General features: G+C 42.4%; 1 protein-coding gene across 2 annotated transcripts in view; it reads left to right on the forward strand.

Moving 5' to 3' along the window:
- The window catches only part of spock2 (SPARC (osteonectin), cwcv and kazal like domains proteoglycan 2), a 42062-nt gene that overhangs the window by 6357 nt on the left and 17708 nt on the right, over positions 1 to 17997 (forward strand). The window contains exons 2-3 of one of the 2 annotated variants that reach the window (XM_012880643.3): positions 14139 to 14147; positions 14546 to 14591. In XM_012880643.3, coding sequence (XP_012736097.2) covers positions 14139 to 14147; positions 14546 to 14591 — 55 coding nt within the window. The remainder of the gene's footprint in view (positions 1 to 14138; positions 14148 to 14545; positions 14592 to 17997) is intronic. The other variant, XM_012880645.3, reaches the window with a different exon arrangement.

Genomic DNA, 17997 nt, shown 5'->3' on the forward strand with positions numbered 1-17997 from the left:
TTCAAAACATGAACTTTTAATCAGTCGGTAGGACTTGTCTGGTGTGAAATCAGCTATTTCCAGTCACCAGCTCATTTTTTGATGCATTTCTAGGTAGACAGAAAAATAAAAAATTTTAAATTAATTGCAGATAATAGATCAAAGCATTTTTTTTCTTATTATAGAAATCTACAGATTAAGCGATTGGGGCAGATACATTTTCCCTGTAATGCAAAGCATGTATAGAACCATCCATGCACTAGGTAATAAAAAGTAGTTTACAGAAAAATTACAGAAGAAATGTAAAAAAAAAACAAAAAAAAAAAAACTGTTAAAAACAAGAAATGCATCTTTAAACAGCAGAAGAAAATAAACATTAAAATAAAAGAAGACATATATAAAGCAATAAATATAAAACAAATTGATTACTAAAGACATGATAGAAGACCGATAAAAGAATGTCTGATCATGATAAGGAAGCTGCAATAAACACATCTCAGGTTTTCAGAAAGTCTGTTCCAGAGCTGAGGAGCATCAGAGCTAAATGTTGCCTGGGAACACTGACAGGCGCTTTTGGGAGGCTGTCAGGAAGCATCAGCTAAAAAGAAATGACTGCAGCTTGGACCTTACAAAGAAGAAAATGGTTTTGGTTATAAATAATGACTGTGCTCTATCAATTAAAACTAATTAAATTAAACTAATTAAGAGCTATGTCAATCCATACTGGCTGACCAGAAAAAGGAAGTGTTGAAAGGATAACATTTTCCTGTTGTGTTTCCACATTGATGTATAACCTTTTTTCACCAGCTCAAGATAAATAGAAATAAGTTCAGTAATTCACTTGTGTTTGGGTGTTTAGCACTTTCCTTATGTTGTTGTTTTTATACCGTATTTGTGTTCTGACAGTCATGGTTCCATAGAAGGACCAGCTATATGTTGCCCGAGTCGACCTACTGTTGGGGGTCTGGTGCCTCTTTTTTTTTTTAGTGGAAACACGCGACCGCGGTTCTAAAACAGGTGCTGGAACCAGAATGGGCCCGAGCTGTGTTGGTGGAAAAGGCCTATGAGTGAGTCAGTCTCAGATGACACTGTGGCATCTACATGTTTACCACCTGGCAAGCAATCCAGAAATGTGTTTAGGCCCAATAACCAATGACTCGGTTTTAAACATCTATCCAAACAGGGAGCCTGTGCACAGACTTTCCTGGTGCTGGTCAGGGCCCTGGAAGCAGCAGTGGCCTCCTCGTAGATGTTGTTTCGACAGAGCTCAGTAAAGACATTACGATAATCTAAGCCTCTGCAAATAAAATCACGCACCGGTTTTCCTGTCCTGTAATCTGTTGTAGTATTTCTCCTGACCTAAGAATAAACTACAGAATTAGTCCAGTTGAAAGGAAGCTCAATACGGGACATACTGTGACGCGGCAGCTTTGATTGGCTCATCTCTGCTGCCTGCACTTCCTCAGCCAGCCTGATTGTACACACCTGCTCTCAATCACCTCCTCCTGTGTATTTAGTCAGTCTGTTCCTTTCCTCCCATGCCAGTTCGTCTTTGTTTCTACCAGCAATGGTCCCAGCCTTTTTTCCCCGCAAAGCTTTCTACCCTCTAGTGCAGGGGTCTGCAACCTGTGGCTCTGGAGCCGCAAAGTAACTCTTTGGACCTTCCACAGTGGCTCTTAATAACTTTGGCTATAAATTATATTGTTATTGTGGTAATTAAATGTATTAATGATAAAAAAAATACAGGTTTTAGCAGTTTTTTTCTTGGAATAATTGCTTTTAATTTTCAGAATGATGGTGAAAGTGCCAGTAATATTTTATTTTAAATCAATATTTTTTCATTATGTTGGAAACTATGATTTATTTTACATCATTATCCACAAATGTCAACATCCCATCCATCATCTTTTTTTAAACCTCAAAATAGACGTAAAATGACGTTTCTTTAACAATGACAACATATTTCCCACAGCAGATATTTACCAAAAATTATAACTTGTCCTTTTTCAAAAGGCCAGGCAACATTTGGGGCTCTGAAACGAGTTTAATTCAAGTGGACTGAAGGCAAAATGGCTCTTTAGACTGTAAAGGTTGCAGGCCCCTGCTCTAGTGACTTTTTGACCTATTTTGTGCTTCGACTCTGCCTCAGCCCAGTGTTTTTGGATACCTCTGCCCTCTTGACTGATTCCCTGTGTACTGACTTTTGGACTGTCAGTAAACCAATAAATTTTTGGAAACTGTCTAAGTCAGGGGTCACCAACATGGTGCCCGTGGGAACCAAGTAGCCCCCCGAGGACCAAATGTGGTGCCCACCAGCCTGTCCATAAATAAATAAAAAAAGCCCAATCCACCAATTGCATTTTATTTATTCACACTTGCATTTAAATAGATTTCAAAATGACAATATCTATAAAAAAGCATGAAAAATGTGTTTATTTTGCATAAAGTTAAGGTGAACTCTGACTCTTCTAGTACAGCACTGGTAAGCCCTTCTTATGACACAACACAATGAAGTAGTAGCTCAGTTTCAAAAAGCTTGGTCACCCTGGTCTAAGTTATCATTTGAGTCCTGCCTGCCCAGTTTTTTGTCACGCATACTCGTTGGTTCAGGTCGTTTTTTTACTCATTACCCGCATCACACGTGCCAGCACAGAGGTGGCTAAAAGGGTTGATGGTTATCTCTGAGTGTCTGGTAAATCCTTGTCTTGGAAAAGTACGTTCCAGTGGTCAGGCAGCTCTGAAGCATCAATCCTGCCTGTGCCTGTTTTTTCCCATTCAGGCTGGATGCTAACGAGCAGAAAAACGTTTGTGCATAAAGTGGATTCATTTTGCAGAGAGACAGCAGTAGCCGAAGCTTTTAGCAGCCATGAAAAAAAATGTGATGCCGTGTTAGTTCAGGTTACATTTAGATAACATTTCTACCTTTTCTTTTACCTTTTTTAACCTATAATACACAGTTTTACTCTTCTGCTCCTGTTGTTCATTATACTGGCATCAAGCCTTTAAAAAAATTCTTATGCGTCGACGTTCATTCCAGTGTTGTCTCACTACACTACACCACATAAAGCATAATTGTGGATAATGGCATCTGTAACGTCTGAGCCAAATACTCCATTAAAGACGATCTGTAGAAACAGTAAACTATCAGCGATGGAGCTCGGTCTGGCTCAGCCACCCAGTGTTCCCTGATGCTCAAATAGACTGCCTCTGATGCATTAATAACATGGCTGATGATAACAGCTTATCTGAAACCCATTAGTCTTCCCAGTCATGCTTTTGCACCGGCCATGAGTCATTCCTTATCATATTCCAGATTCTTTCTGCGGCCTTGAACATCCAGAAACACTGCAGCGAACAGCAGATGGACTGCATCTTAATCGTTTCCAACTGTTCTGGGACGAGCGGTCCGTTCAGCGCCGTGCAGGACTTGGAATGACTAGCGGTGCCTCTGTGGGGTGTCTTGGCTGGCTGGGAGCGGTATAGCGGGGCTGTGATTGCACAGACGACTGAATAGAAGCGGCCATTCACTGTGATCTAAACCCCAGCTGAAGGCACAGGTGTTGTATAGACAGGTCATGAATTGTAAATTAGTCGGTAGATCCAAAATGACGTTCTAAGCATCAGCTCTAGCATACATTCAGCAAAAAAAATTAGATTTCTTCAGATTTTGATGTAATATCTTTTTTTATATCCAAACAAGAATAACTACGGTACCCTGCACAAGTGTGGGATAAGCCAGCACAATATGTTCATGACTGTGAAGTAAAAGGATAAGGATACTTGATTGCCAAATTCTTATCAAATAAAAACGTAAGGTGTATTAAGGGCCGGGCCTGGACATTTGGGGGAACCTGCTTTACTATTAGTGGACAGTTATAGATACTCAAAACCAAATGCTGAATGCAGTTATATACCTTATGCATAATATTTTACCTTTATGACTAAAGTGCATCATAGTTACCACACTGACTGACAATGCTGCAAGCATGCATGTGTGGATGGGTAGCCGGGGGCACAGAATGTGTTGTAGAGTGCTTTGAGCAACCTGATTGGCTAGAAAAGGCCTATAGTCCATTTAGTATTTGTTGGTCTAGGTCTAGATACTGCTTCGGGTTGAAACTTGTTAAATGTTAATCTCAGTTTTACCGTTAGAGGGCTTCAACCCTAAGGTTTTACATAAAATATATAGTCACCTCTCACAGAATAAAAAATAATACAATAAAAGTTTGTGTTTTTTTATATTTATTCTCTAAATTACAATACGGCAAAAAAGGCAAAAAAAAAAAAAAAACTTCCAACTTTGAACTATGCTAGCCAGTAACAAATGGGACACATGTTCAAATCTCAACAAGATGAAAAAGGTACAAACTGCACATATACGTTTTCTATAAACAAATAAAAACAAATGTGTAAAGTTAGAAAACAAATAAACACAAATTCCTTGTTCCAATCTTGACAAAATGAACAAGTATAAATGGCAATGCGCATAAAACCCCTCAGAGAAACAAAAGAGTTATAACAATCTAAAATAAAAAAGTATGTTCTTTCTGGTTGAAATTATCATCAAATTGTGGGTTTTGCTTCTTCTTTTTGGAAGCAAAATTAGCTTTAATATGGCTTGTGCCCTCATGGCAGCTCTTGTGTGCACAGGGTCAACCAGGCCTAAGCCCAGGGGCCTACAAAGTGGGCGAATCATTGGGCTAATAAGATAAAAAAAAAAAAAAACAGTCTTGTAATGTTTCAGAGTAGCTGTGAGTCGGTTTTTATGCACGTTTGAGTTGCTGCCGACCCAAATTACACATGACTGACAAAGGTTCAGTCTTTTTTTGTGGCAGGCGCCAGAACAACGAGTCAGTTTATGGTCGTAAGTCTCGGGGGGGCCCTCGAGGCCACCGGCCCTAAACCACAGCTTAATATGCTTAATGACAGGTCAGGCTCTGAGTGTAGCATTCATTTGTATTCTGTCCCCTTTTCTCTGGGACTCCAAGGCAAAATTCAGTGCAAGAAGACACTAGGAGTCCAATGGTCCGTCGATGAGCTGATCATCAGCTTAGCTGGAAGAATCAGCAGGAACACTTTCAGTGGTGCGCTCTACGTATCTGCCTTTATGGAAGGGTTGCAAGATAAACATCATTGCTAAAAGAAATCCTCAAGAGGACTATTATATTTCCCCTGATCTATTGCACTTGTGATCAACCTGTGTGACATTTCTAGCGATCTTTGCCTGCTGTGGGTTTGGGGGTCCTTAGCAGCTGCTTAGTTCTCTAATGCCGCTGGCCAGCCAGCTTTGATTATCATTATTAAAACCCTAATGTCATTTTAATGGAGTTGGGGGTGTTATGTGGAATCAAAAAAACCTAACTTAGCAAATCTTTAATCACAGCAGTTGTCTCCGCCATTACTGCCGACTGGCCTAAAGCAGTCTGAGCACAACCATTGTGAGGTTGGTTCAGTATGATTAGCTTTATATATATATATATATATATATATATATATATATATATATATTCAGTATTTACTATATATTTCTCCATATTGACAAGACAGGAAGCAGCTGATTAGAAATATGTACACATTTTTTTCTGCCAAAAGCTTGTTAAATCAGTATTTAATAGGCATTTACACCTATGGCTTACTATTTAGTTTCAATTCTTCTTGGGTATGTCTCTGCAAGTTTGGCACACCTGTTCCCCATTTTCTTTTCTTGAGATCCTCTTAAACCCCATCAGGTTGGAAGGGGAGCATGGCCATGCCGCCATTTGCCAAACAGATCTTTCCCAGATCCCTGTGAAGCTTACACAGACGGTGATACTGGCTGAACAACAATAAAAATGTAGTTGAAAAGTAAAAGGTGAACAATCCCCTGCTTAAAGATATCTAATGATGTCTAAATGTGAAACAGAAAGATGGTCAGGGTTGATCTAATAGCCTCATAAAGGCAGATTTTAAGTGTCTTTGGGCTACATTTAGGACATATGAAGCAAAAGAGAGGGTTTTACCCAGGTAAAAAAAAAAAAAATACAAGAACTGGCCAATCTTAAATAGCCAGTGTTTGATCAAATGTGTTGGTGTTTGTGGATTGTTTGCGGTATTATCTATCCAAACTCTACTGACATCTCAGAGAATGCTATCCCCTGCCTGCTGTGTCTCTGAAGGAGCCAAATTTAGCCGTCTTGCCGTTGCTCTGTTTGTGCCTCTTATTCAGTTACCTTCTTTTCGCCTCGCCTCCCTCAAATCGTGGGGCCCAATTCTCCTCCTTGTCGTATCTCTCACCTAGGCAACTCCATTGATTTCCCATTGTCGTACAAGTCTTGTTTTTCCATCGAGCCGGGTGTCTCCAGTCGAGTGTGAAGGTTCTTGCTGTTTTTACCTGATTCTCTTGTGAGTTGCAGACCGTTTTCTTATTCCCCACGGCGGCTCTAAGAGGCATAAGGGGTCGCCGTTATTTATAGACAGTGAGCACAGGGCCTGCCTGAGTGCACAGACACTTTGTGGGACGAGTGGAATTTTTACGCGTGTGTTCGTGTGGTCTGCGCGTTCTGTACAATCAGCAAGGTCAGAGAAAGAAGCTTGAAATCTATAATGGTGACAACCACGCATGTACGGGCAACAGCCATGCATATTTATTCATTCTTCTTCAAGATTTGAGCACTCGAAGACACAGAGTCAACACGTTAAGCACAGAGAGGCCTGAGGAGCAAACAGGACAGCATTTAGTCTTCTCCAATGGCGATCAACAAGAATGGAGCGGACATAGAAAGAGGGATCTCTCTTTGCGCAGTCTATCCAGATAAGGGATGTCCAATGCTAGTCCTTGACCACCGCTGTCCTGCAACGTTTAGAGGCATCCGTGCTCCAGCACACCCGAATCAAATGAATCTGCTCCTCCACTTGTTATTACACTCTGCAGAGGCCTGGTAACGAGCTGTTCATTACCGTGTGTTGAATAGGAGGCGCGTCTGAAAAATGCACTCGAGGACCGGAGTTAGCGCACAATCAGCCAAAGTCACGTGTTCCTGGTTGCTCTTTAATGCTCTCTTCCCCTGAGCTCATTCAGCCTAATGGAGAAAGGTTGGTTATGCATGATGTGAAGCATTTCTCTGGTGATTTAGCCAAATGTTTTAGATCATTATCCAGCTGGAAAAGAAAAAAAAAACAGATGATGACTAATCTTCATATTTCTGCCAGAGTTTCTTGGATTTTACTTAAAAGTCTCCTGGTATTTAACAGAATCCATGACGGCGTTCACTCTTAACAAGACAAACAGGCCCACAGCATCCCCGCATCCCCCACCAAACCCAATAGTGGACATGAAGTGCTTTGCTACCGAGCCCTCCGTTGTTTCACACCAGAACCACCGGGGAGTGTTCATTCCTGAAACGTCCAATCTTAGCCTCATCTGAGCAAAACACATTGTTCCAGTTAAAAATCCCAGTGGAGTTTAACCGAAGTCACTTAATTACGCTTTTGATGCGATAACCAAAAATACCTTTTGTCCGGCATCATTCCCGAACAACCCATTAGCGTGTAGATAGCATCCGATGGTTGTTATGGAGACCTGGTGTCCCCAAGATGCCACTTTTTGATACAGTTCTCTATACGTGAGCAGATTGGGAATTTTTTTTTATCATCCTGCTCACGGTGCGTGGTGGCAAGAAAAATACAGTTCCTTGTCCAGTCTAATGACATATGGTTAATAGAAATTGACCTCTTTTTCTGTTTTATGTAAGGGTTGAACATACCTCTCTATAAACCTTGCAGACAATTACTAGTGTAATGGTTTATACCCTGTCTACTCAGAAGAGGAGAAGGAAAGAATTACCTAAAAGAAAGAAGAAATTGGTTTCTCATGAACATGATCAGTGTCGTTTTTTGTCCCTGAAAAGTAAACTATATGCACATTGGGAAAACAGCACCTCTCTCCTAATTATAGTTTTTTTTAAAAGCATTTTTGTTTTCAGTTTTTCTTCTCCCGCCCATTGTCCGACCTGCCGTTTTTTTACCTGGTCTTCGCAGCTCTTGGTCTTATTTCTTTCTTCTGAGGCCTTCCTCTTCTTCACATAAACTTGGAAGGCGGTGTTCTTCTTGCGACTCTCAGCCATTTTCAAAGTGTACGGTGAGAGCAGCGGATGAACGGCTGAAACCAAACTTAACTGGATACATAAACATTAGAAGTGCGCATGCGCAGCACGAGGAAACTAGCAAGGAGCTTTCACGCACATCGGCGTGAACTCAAAGCTGAAAATAAGATTGTTCACTATACCTTTAAGTCTGCCAGTAATTGTTGCACAAATGTGTCTTAACATGGGGATCGCTTCACTGTTTAAACAATGTATTCAAAAATGGTTACATTTTTCAAGACTTATTTTAATTTTTTATGTCATTTGTTGGGAGAAAAATAATATGCCTGCTTGAAATCTATGTTTTTTTCCTGCAGATCATTTAATTGCTCTTTTCCAGAATTGTTTCCTGGTATTTCACAGGAAAACAGTAGCTACGTTGTTTCCTCTTGCTCTGCTCTCAATCATTAATCGGGTTCCCAGAATGCGCTCACCTCTGCTTCACCTTCTATTTACCCATCACCCCCAGCTGTCTTGCATAAGCCTCTCTTCCATCCTCTCGTCATTTCATGCTCCTGCACTACGATCGTGAGGCATCCGTTTAGAGTCCTCTCGTGTGCATGCAGGAATAAGGAGGTTTGTGACTCATGCCCTGCAGCCCAGTGTGCACTGAAGATAAGAGGACGTATAGAATGAGAATATTGGAGAGAGGGGGGGTGTTGTTTCATCTCAGCCATGCTCAGTGTGACACCAAAGCAACGAAGCTGTGAACAGCTACTGAGTGCCTATGGGAATCACTGGGTGGGAGGAATTGAGATGATGTTGAATGCAGTTTTATACAGTGAGGAAAATAAGAATTTGAACACCCTGCGACTTTCCAAGTTCTCCTATTTAGAAATCATGGAGGGTTCTGAAATTTTCATATTAGGTGCATGTCCACTGTGAGAGACATTATCTAAAAATAAAATCCGGAAATCACAATGTGTGAGTTTTTAAAAATATTTAATTTGCGTGTTACTGCTGCAAATAAGTATCTGAACACCTGTGAAAATCAATGTTAATATTTGTTACAGCCACTGAGCTATATAATACACTGGAGTGCTAATCGTCCGCTGTTAGAACAAGTCACTGTGAAGCCACCAGCCGCCATATTGGTACTCCCTATTTTCCCCCAGTAACTAGGGAATATGTGCGCTACAGCATCGAATAATGATGATTTTCTCATGTTCAGGGGGGCTTAAAACTTTTAAAATGTCAAATGCCATATACTTTTATGTTATGTTCTAAAACTATCAAGTTCTGAGAAAGTCAAGTGCTGAAATATTTTGCATTTTATTTATTTAAATATATATATATATATATATAAAACATTTATAAATATATAAATAACAATATACAAAAACATATATTTACATATATGTATACATATACATATATACATATATACATATGCACATACTTATATATACATATATGTATATTTAATATGAATAACATGTAAAATATTTCAGCACCTAATTTCCTAGTAGTTGATAGTGTTAGTACATCCACTGACTGTAGAATTACCAGTGAAACGTTTTCACTGAGCCAGAAAACTGCTTGTTGTTGCAACCAAATCCTGTGGGATTCTGTGAGAGTAGGGAGTAGCAAGATGGCGGTCAGTGACTTCAGTTTTTCGGCAAAATCAGCACTCCAGTGTATTATATAGCTCAGTGGTTACAGCAGCCTTTGTTAGCAATTACAGAGGTCAAACGTTTCCTGTAGTTTTTCTCCAGGTTTGCACCAACTGCAGCTGGGATTTTGGCCCATTCCTCCACACAGATCTTCTCCAGATCAGCCAGGTTTCTGCGCTGTCGCTGAGAAACATGGAGTTTGAGCTCCCTCCAATGATTTTCTATAGGGTTTAGGTCTGGAGACTGGCTAGGCCACTCTAGGACCTTGATATGCTTCTTACAGACCCACTCCTTGGTTATCCTGGCTGTGTGCTTTGGGTCATTGTCATGTTGGAAGACCCAGCCATGACCCATCTTCAATGCTCTAACTGAGGGAAGGAGTTTGTTCCCAAAAATCTATCTATACATGACCCCGGTCATCCTCACCTTAATACAGTGCAGTTGTCCCGTCCTATGTGCAGATAAATTCCCCCAAAGCACGATACTCCCAACCCCATGCTTCACATTAGGGATGATGTTTTTGGGATGGTGCTCATCATTCCTTTGAAATTAAGACCAAAATGTTCTATTTTGGTCTCATCTGACCACAGAGCTTTCTCCAATGACTCCTCTGGATCATCTAAATGGTCATGGGCAAACTTAAGACTGGCCCGCACATGTGCTGATTTAAGCAGGGGAACCTTCTGTGCCATGCATGACTTTAAACTATGGCGTCTTAGTGTATTACCCACAGGAACCTTGGAGCCCCAGTCCGAGGGAGATTGACAGTCATATTTAGCTTCTTCCATTTTCTAATAATTGCTCCAACAGTTGATCTTTTTTCATCAAGCTGCATGGCGATTGCTCCACAGCCCTTTCCAGCCTTGTGGAGGTCTACAATTGTGTCCCTGGTGTGTTTGGATAGCTCTTTGGTCTTAGCCATGTTAGTAGTTAGAGTCTTACTGATTGTGTGGGGTGGACAGGTGTCTTTATGCAGCTCACCACCTCAAACAGGTGCTTCTAATTTAGAATAAGTGGAGTGGAGGTGGACTTTTTTGAGACGGACTTACAGGTCTTTGAGGGCCAGAATTTTTGCTCATTGGCAGCTGTTCAAATACTTATTCGCAGCAGTAACACACGAATAGATTATTAAAAAATACATTGTGATTTCCAGTTTTTTTTATTATTATTATTATGTCTCTGACAGTGGACATGCACCATGATTTCTAAGTGGGAGAACTTACAAAGCCGAGAGTGTTCAAATACATATTTTCCTCACTGTATATTATATTACAGCCAACCTTGGAGTTGCTTTATGTTTTAATAACGAGTGGTATCTTCACCAGGTTTAGGAGTCATTTAAGCCAGCTACAACAGATATTAATTTAGTGAGTGAAAATGAAACCAGTGCTTAAATGCTTGTATGATTGGACAGGTCCCCTTCTGAGGATCTCAAACGTGGGATGGTGATCGAGACTGAAGGTCCGTGAAACTGTTGCCCCAAGCTCCAAACTAACTAGTTACTACAGCCCTGGTGATTGTTGTGTTAGGTATTTTAACCCCGACCATAATATCTTGCAGCCAACTTTACTTTAGCTTTAGGAGCTAGTGGGTATAAAAGTGTTATTAATCTGAAATAGAACGAATTTTATACGATACAACTTAGTCCAGATGCTTTTTTTTAATACCAAAATAAACTTTAGAGTAGAGTTTAATAGGCCTTCTTAAATGTCTGTACTGATGTTTTTCTTCAGAAATAATAGAAAAAGATAACTGCACTCCAAAGCTAACCAATAGTAGGAACACATGCAACTGTGACATTCCTATTAATCTTAATAACTGCACAGTTGGTAGCACTGTTGCCCTGCAGCAGGAAGCTCCTGGGTTCGAGTCCTGGCCTGGGATCTTTCTGCGTGTGGTTTACGTGTTCTCCCTGCGCATGCGTGGGTTCTCCCCGGGTACTCCAGCATCCCTGTGATGGACTGGCGACCTGCCCAGGGCGTTCTTTCCCTATGACGGCTGAACATAGGCACCAGCCCTGCCACGGACAAGCCGGTTTAGATGACGGATGGATGGACACTACAGAGAGAAACAGCTTTTCTGGCCACAGATCTTTCTGAGCTCCTCCCTCAGTCCATCACACCAGCCAACAACTGTGAGCCGGACATGGGAACCCGCTTCCTCAGTTCGTCTGCGTTAAAACCAGCTGCTGTCTTTGATGATCCAGTGAAATGCTGCCGTAGTTTTGGAGTCAGGGAATAAGGCTTATTACGCCACTCCAAGTGGCTTTGACGCTGTCATTTTCTTCCCATCTAGTCAGCTGTGTGATGTCAGGGGAAGGGAACGAGAGAGCCTCTCTGGCATTTCAGCTGCATTATAAAACGCTGCATAAGAACACAGCGTGTGGGACAGAGGCAAACCGATGTTAAAGCTAACACCGACTGACAAAAGGAAGGATGGAACCGCTCAGGGTTACATAAAGCTTTCAAAATGATTATAATCATAAATATTAAATAAATCGCTCTGCCTTTTTGACTAAAGAGACCCAGGTATGAAATCCTTTGGACAAAGGGTTGTTTCTGTCATTGGCAGCACTGTAATTGTTTTAAATCCTAAGTCAATTTGGAAGCATTCTACGCTCGCCAACTCCCTTTGTGCTTAAAGTATGCCATTTTTGATTGTGGTTGATGAATCCACCAAAGAAAAAAAGGTTTGCTTCGGTACGCTCCATATCTGAGAGCACATCCCTACAGAAGAGGGTTATGTCCGCGTCCTCTGATGCCGATGACGTGGCAGCGCTTTCTGCACAGAACCCCTCCCCCTCCGGTGGAGACAGAGAACACGGCCTGCTGCTGACAGCTGACATTTGCTCAGAGACGCCTGTCAGTGACTCGGGCGGCTTGTCAAACAGACTCCCAAAAGTCAGATGCGCACATTTCAGCCACCTCATTGTTTGTTGTTCGGTCCAGCAGCCAAACAGACGTCGTTTCTGTCGGTCAAACTCCCGCCTTTGACCGAGTTTAACCGCGGTGTTCAGCACAAAGGTTTGGGAGTCTCACCATGACGGATATGAGGGCCTGTGCTCTGTCAATCAGTGTTTCTTCAATGCTAAGCTTCTCGGTTTCTTGTGATCTTATCTGATCCCACAGCTCCTGGATGTAGCCGAGTGTTGTTGTTTTTTTTCTTTTAATCTCTCAGTCTGCCTCCTTTAATCAGCGTTAAACCTAACTGTCTTTTTAACACCTGCATTTTGCTCTGCGAAGCTACTCGTGGCGCAGCCTCCCCGTTGTGTCACCTCTCAGCACGCTTCGAAGCTCACTCTCGAAGCTTCAGGCCGCAGAATTTATTTCTCCCCCAAATACATTTTCTGCAGCCTCTCTTTTTAAAAAAAAATAAAAAATCATTGATTTCCCGTCTTGTCAGCCCTGCAGGACTGGCTTCCTTATCTGCGCTGGCAGGAGCAACAAATACAGAAAGGCTTCTAAATAATGCAGGAGCCGCGGCATCGATAAAGGAGGCATGGGGAGGCATCAGATTAATGGCCAGCTCATAAACTCTTTGAGGTCTCAACCGGCTGCGGCGTCGGACTCCGTCGGGCCCGACAAGGTTGAACAACGCAACCGACAATCACTCACCGAGCTCAGCCGGCACAGACGGCTCACTGCAGGTGTGCCTTTCGGCGCTAAAAAGGCTGCAGCGAGCGCGGAATTGTTAGAAGTGTTTATGCCCCTTGGATATTGTCACCTTTTGGCACATTACAGCCACAACAACTCTGTGTATGTGAACGTAAAAGCTGTGGCGGGGGGGGCCTGCTTCAGTGGAGGCTGCTTATTTCACGTGTTGTTTGGGGATTTATCGCCTCCCGAGGAGCTGCTTGGCTCTGGCTTCTATAGTGCAGTAAATGTTTACAGCGATGAGTAAGTCATTGCTTAAGGATCGGTTGTGTGGCTAAACAGGAAATGTTTTTGAGATGACTCATGTTTGTATTATACTAGATGTGGCAATATGCGCTAAAAGCTTTACATATGCAGCCTCGCCTGAGGGGGTTCCCTGATCTAAAATAGATCTGATCCACTAATGCGTGCACCTTAACTCGTTTGCCAAGGTAGGGGGTTTTAATGTTTTGGTGGGTATGACTTTTCTGGGTTTCTTCCAGGATAAAATAGCTGCCAATGCAGTTTTTTTGTTTGCACCTGACTGATATTTACATGAGCTTTATTTCAATGGATATTCTTATCAGTTTGTTTGGGTTTTTTCATTGTTTTTTATTGCCTTTCTGACAGTTTTAAATTAATCAGAGCAATCATGACGTATGTTTTCAAATCAAATGAATCAAATTATAATATCACTGAATGCATTTTTTTTTTTTTTTACGAGAATGTAAAAGAAAATTTTGTCTCCTCACTAAAACTGACTCTTTTCTCTCTTTATGCTCTCATTTCACCAGGAGGTTGAGGTCAGTTCTCTTTCCTTTCTCAGCTGCTTTTGCACAACACCTTCATCTGTTTGTGTGCCACAACATTTTTTTTTCTCTCTCCATCCATCCTCCACATCTTAATTAGAACGAATAATGTTCTAATTAAATGGGGTAAAAGCAGCCTTCCCAGTGTCGGCATATGTCCCACTTGTCAGCAGAGGGTCATTTCCATACAAAACACACGGCGTACCCGTTTTACCCTGCTGATAGTCACTTATCATGCCAGCATTCACATCAGTCAGTGTGCAGTGATAAAAGAAATCCCTTTTATGCTGTGTGATACCAGGATGTTGTATCTTTCAGACGACCTGCAACACTGTGTCCCTTGTTCCCTGCAGCTGCTGATAACACCATTTATTTTTCCCGTGTTTCTGCAGGATGATTATGTGCGTACCTGGGATGAAAATCAAGGCTCCAATGAGAGTAAGTGTCACACTACCTGTGTTGTGTCTTTGTGCATGTTCATTTCCTGACAGCTAACAAAAGATTTATTTTTTTTTTTTTTTTTTTTTTTGCTGGTAATATAATAGCAAAGTTACTCCCTGAAACAACCAATCTTCTTAGTTTGTCTGGTCATCTTTTTTTGTTGGATGTAATTATTTTTGAATGCCGCAGCAGCGACTGCAAGGCACAGAATGTCCAGAATGAACACCATGTTGGAGCACAAGGTGGTCCACAAGTGTACTTGGTACCAGGCCACCTTGGGCTAAAGGTTGATAATTGATTTTGTACTCATATCGTCAGACCTATGGCATTATGTTTTGGACACTCGGGAGAAGAGAGGGGCAGAGCTGTCAACCAATCACAACCTGGCAGTGAGTTTGATCCGCTGGCAGGGGAGGCTACTGGAGAGACATCGTAAACCCAAACAAGTGGTGAGGGTGAGCTGGGAATGTCTGGTCCAGAAACCTATCCGAGTGATCTTCAATTCTCTCATCTCCCGAAGAAGGTTTTGGGACATGGAATCTGGAATGGACCCCATAGATGACCTCCATTGCTGAGCTGCAGCCTGAAGGTTATCGTTGTCTCTCGCGTTGGAAACCAGAGGAATCGCTGGTGGACGCCAGTGATGATGGAAGCCATAGAGCTGAAGAAGAAGGCCTTTAGGATTTAGTTGTTCTTAGGGACTCCTAAAGCAGGTGTCAGGTAGCGACAGCCAGAAGGACTGCCGCTTATGTGGTTGTGAAAGCTAAAAGTCTGGCATGGGAGGAATTTGGAGAGACTATGAAGAGACGTCTTCATCTGGCCTCAAGGAAGTTTGGCAAATCAGAAAAGGGAAACAGAGGCCATTCCAAGCTGTGTATGCTTTGGGAGGGGAAGTGCGGACCTGGAATGAGGACAGCGTTGTTGGGGTGGAAGGAGTACTTTGAGGATTTCCTCAACCCGGTCACCATGTCCCCATGGAGGAGGCAGAGCCTGTACAACTGGGAGAATTTGCTTCCATCACCGTATCAGAGGTATCTGTGGTAGTTAAAAAGGTCCCCTGAATCAGGACGGCAGGTATGGAAGAGATTCAGCCTAAGTTTCTGAAGTCTCTGTACCTTGTAGGACTGTCACGGTTGACACGCCTCTTCAGTGTCACATGGAGGACCAGTACAACACCGCTGGAGTGGCAGCCTAGGGTGGTGAGTGCAATTTTTACGGACCACCAGAGAATGGGTTCCAATTATCGAGGGTTTACACTTCTCCGCCTCCCTGGAACAGTTTACTCTGGGATGTTGGAGAGGAGGCGCTAACTGATTGTTGAACCTCAGATCCAGGAAGAGGAATTCAGATTCGTCCTGGCCGCAGAACAGGGAACCAGATCAGTACCCTTTGCTGAGGGGGTCATCGGAGTATGCTTCTCTGGTTCACATGTGTTTTATTGATCTAGAGATGGCCTACAACCGTGTCCCCCCAGGGTGTTTACAGGTATTAAATAGGGTATCTGGGTGGCTTTTAATTGCCATACAGTCCTTGTATGCCAAAAGCAAAAGCTGTGTCCACATTGGCAGCGCAAAGTGGCGCCTGTTTTGAGTGGTCAGTGGACTCCGACAGAGCTGCCCCTTGTCATCGATCCTGTTTGTGTTTTTTATGGAGAGGATCTCATGGTGTAGTCACTGAGAAGAGGGTGTCTGGTTTGGGAATCTCAGATCACATCTTTGCTTTTTGCAGATGATGTGCTTCTGTTGGCTTTTTGAACTCATGACCTTCAGCGTGTACTGGTTCGCTGTTGAGTGTAAAGCGTCCGGCATGAGTCAGCTCCTCTAAGTCTGAGGCCATGGTCCTTGACCAGGAAAAGGTTGAAGAAAGAGCTAAGCCAAAAAGTAAATATCTCGATTTAACAGTTTGTCTACGTTTAGACCCTCACATATGGTCATGAAGCTATCAACCATGACCAAAAGAACGAGATCCCGGATACAAGCAGTCAAAACGACCTTCCTCTGGAGGGGGCTAGACTCAGCTGGAGAGTATCCGTGTGGAGTGTTTCTCACGTTCTAACCGTCGATTTCGTCCGTATTTTGACACGAAAATTGGGAGCTTACGATTACGGACGAAACGGATCAATACGGAGCAATACTACTGGAAAAGGTGGGGGCGCTATTGAGTTTCTAGTACAAAATGTCAACAAAATCCCGAAGAAGGTTATAATTCTGGGCTCTAAACAATGGCGGGATTCGAGGAACGACTTGCGGAGCTTGTCCGCAACTACCCACACATATATAATGTCTCGTGTCCGGGGCACAGGGACTAACAAAAACTTTACTTACGGAGCAAATACAACAAAATCACGTCTTGGACCGTCGCCATGTTTCATCAATGACGAATTATTGGCGCCCAGCACTGCCACCTAGAGGAAATATTGGTTATTGTGCACCACAACGGACGGAGGTATGAAGGAGTCAACGGATAGAACGTACGGACAGAAATACGGACGTGTAGGCCAAACGTAGGGTATGAATGGGCCTTTAGGATGAGTGACTGTGTCATATGGGGGGAGCTGCTGCTTTTCTGCATCCAAAGCAGTCAGTTAAGGTGGTTCAAGCATGCTCCATATGGGGGGTTTCTAAACACATACTTAGACAACTTTAGCAAACGAAATCACAGATTTGTGTAAATAGGGACGCATGTAAAGCACATTGAATTGTCCTGTTACTGAAATGTGCCATACAAATAAACTTGCCTTACCTTGCCTGATATTATGCATGAATGAGTTTGTTTTAAACCATTGTTTAAAACAATTTAATTTAACTTAAATCCTTGATAAATCTAAGGGATGCATTGAAGAAACTGAAATGTACACACAAGACAAAACTAGGTTATTTAATTGAAGAGCTCAACATTAACTGTGTGGTGACAGGGACTTTTCAGAAAAACAGCTCATCTGAAAGACGTTAAAGCACTGCTTTATTTGTCCAAGTGATTTCCCCTTAAGCCTTTCTCCTTTCTGCCTTCTCTTGAAATAACAGCCTCTCCTTCTGTTTCCTCCATCTTTTTTTCTGTACCTGGAGCTGAAGCTTGAGCCGTGTGTAGAGCCCAAATGTCTAAGGTCGCCTGCAGTAACTCCTGCAGCAACTGCAGCCCTAATTGAGTCTCTGCAAGATGAAGTCATGACACGGAGTTGAGTTGTCAGCCATTGTTGTCTTTGTTGGTCGGTTTGCAGCTTAAGTGAAGTCAGCTGAGGGGCAGAGTACATTAGCACAATATCAAAGAGCTCAACGAAAGACTAATTATAGTTCCTCATAAAAAGCTTGTCAGAGCGCAGCGTAAGAGGGGAGTGTGGGTGCTTTGGTTTATTGTTCAGAGAAGGACATCTACATTAGTCCTGCCGAGTCTAAGACGCCTTGGA

Source organism: Fundulus heteroclitus, chromosome 22 (genome assembly GCF_011125445.2).
Source record: "Fundulus heteroclitus isolate FHET01 chromosome 22, MU-UCD_Fhet_4.1, whole genome shotgun sequence".
In the NCBI taxonomy this organism is placed as follows: domain Eukaryota; kingdom Metazoa; phylum Chordata; class Actinopteri; order Cyprinodontiformes; family Fundulidae; genus Fundulus; species Fundulus heteroclitus.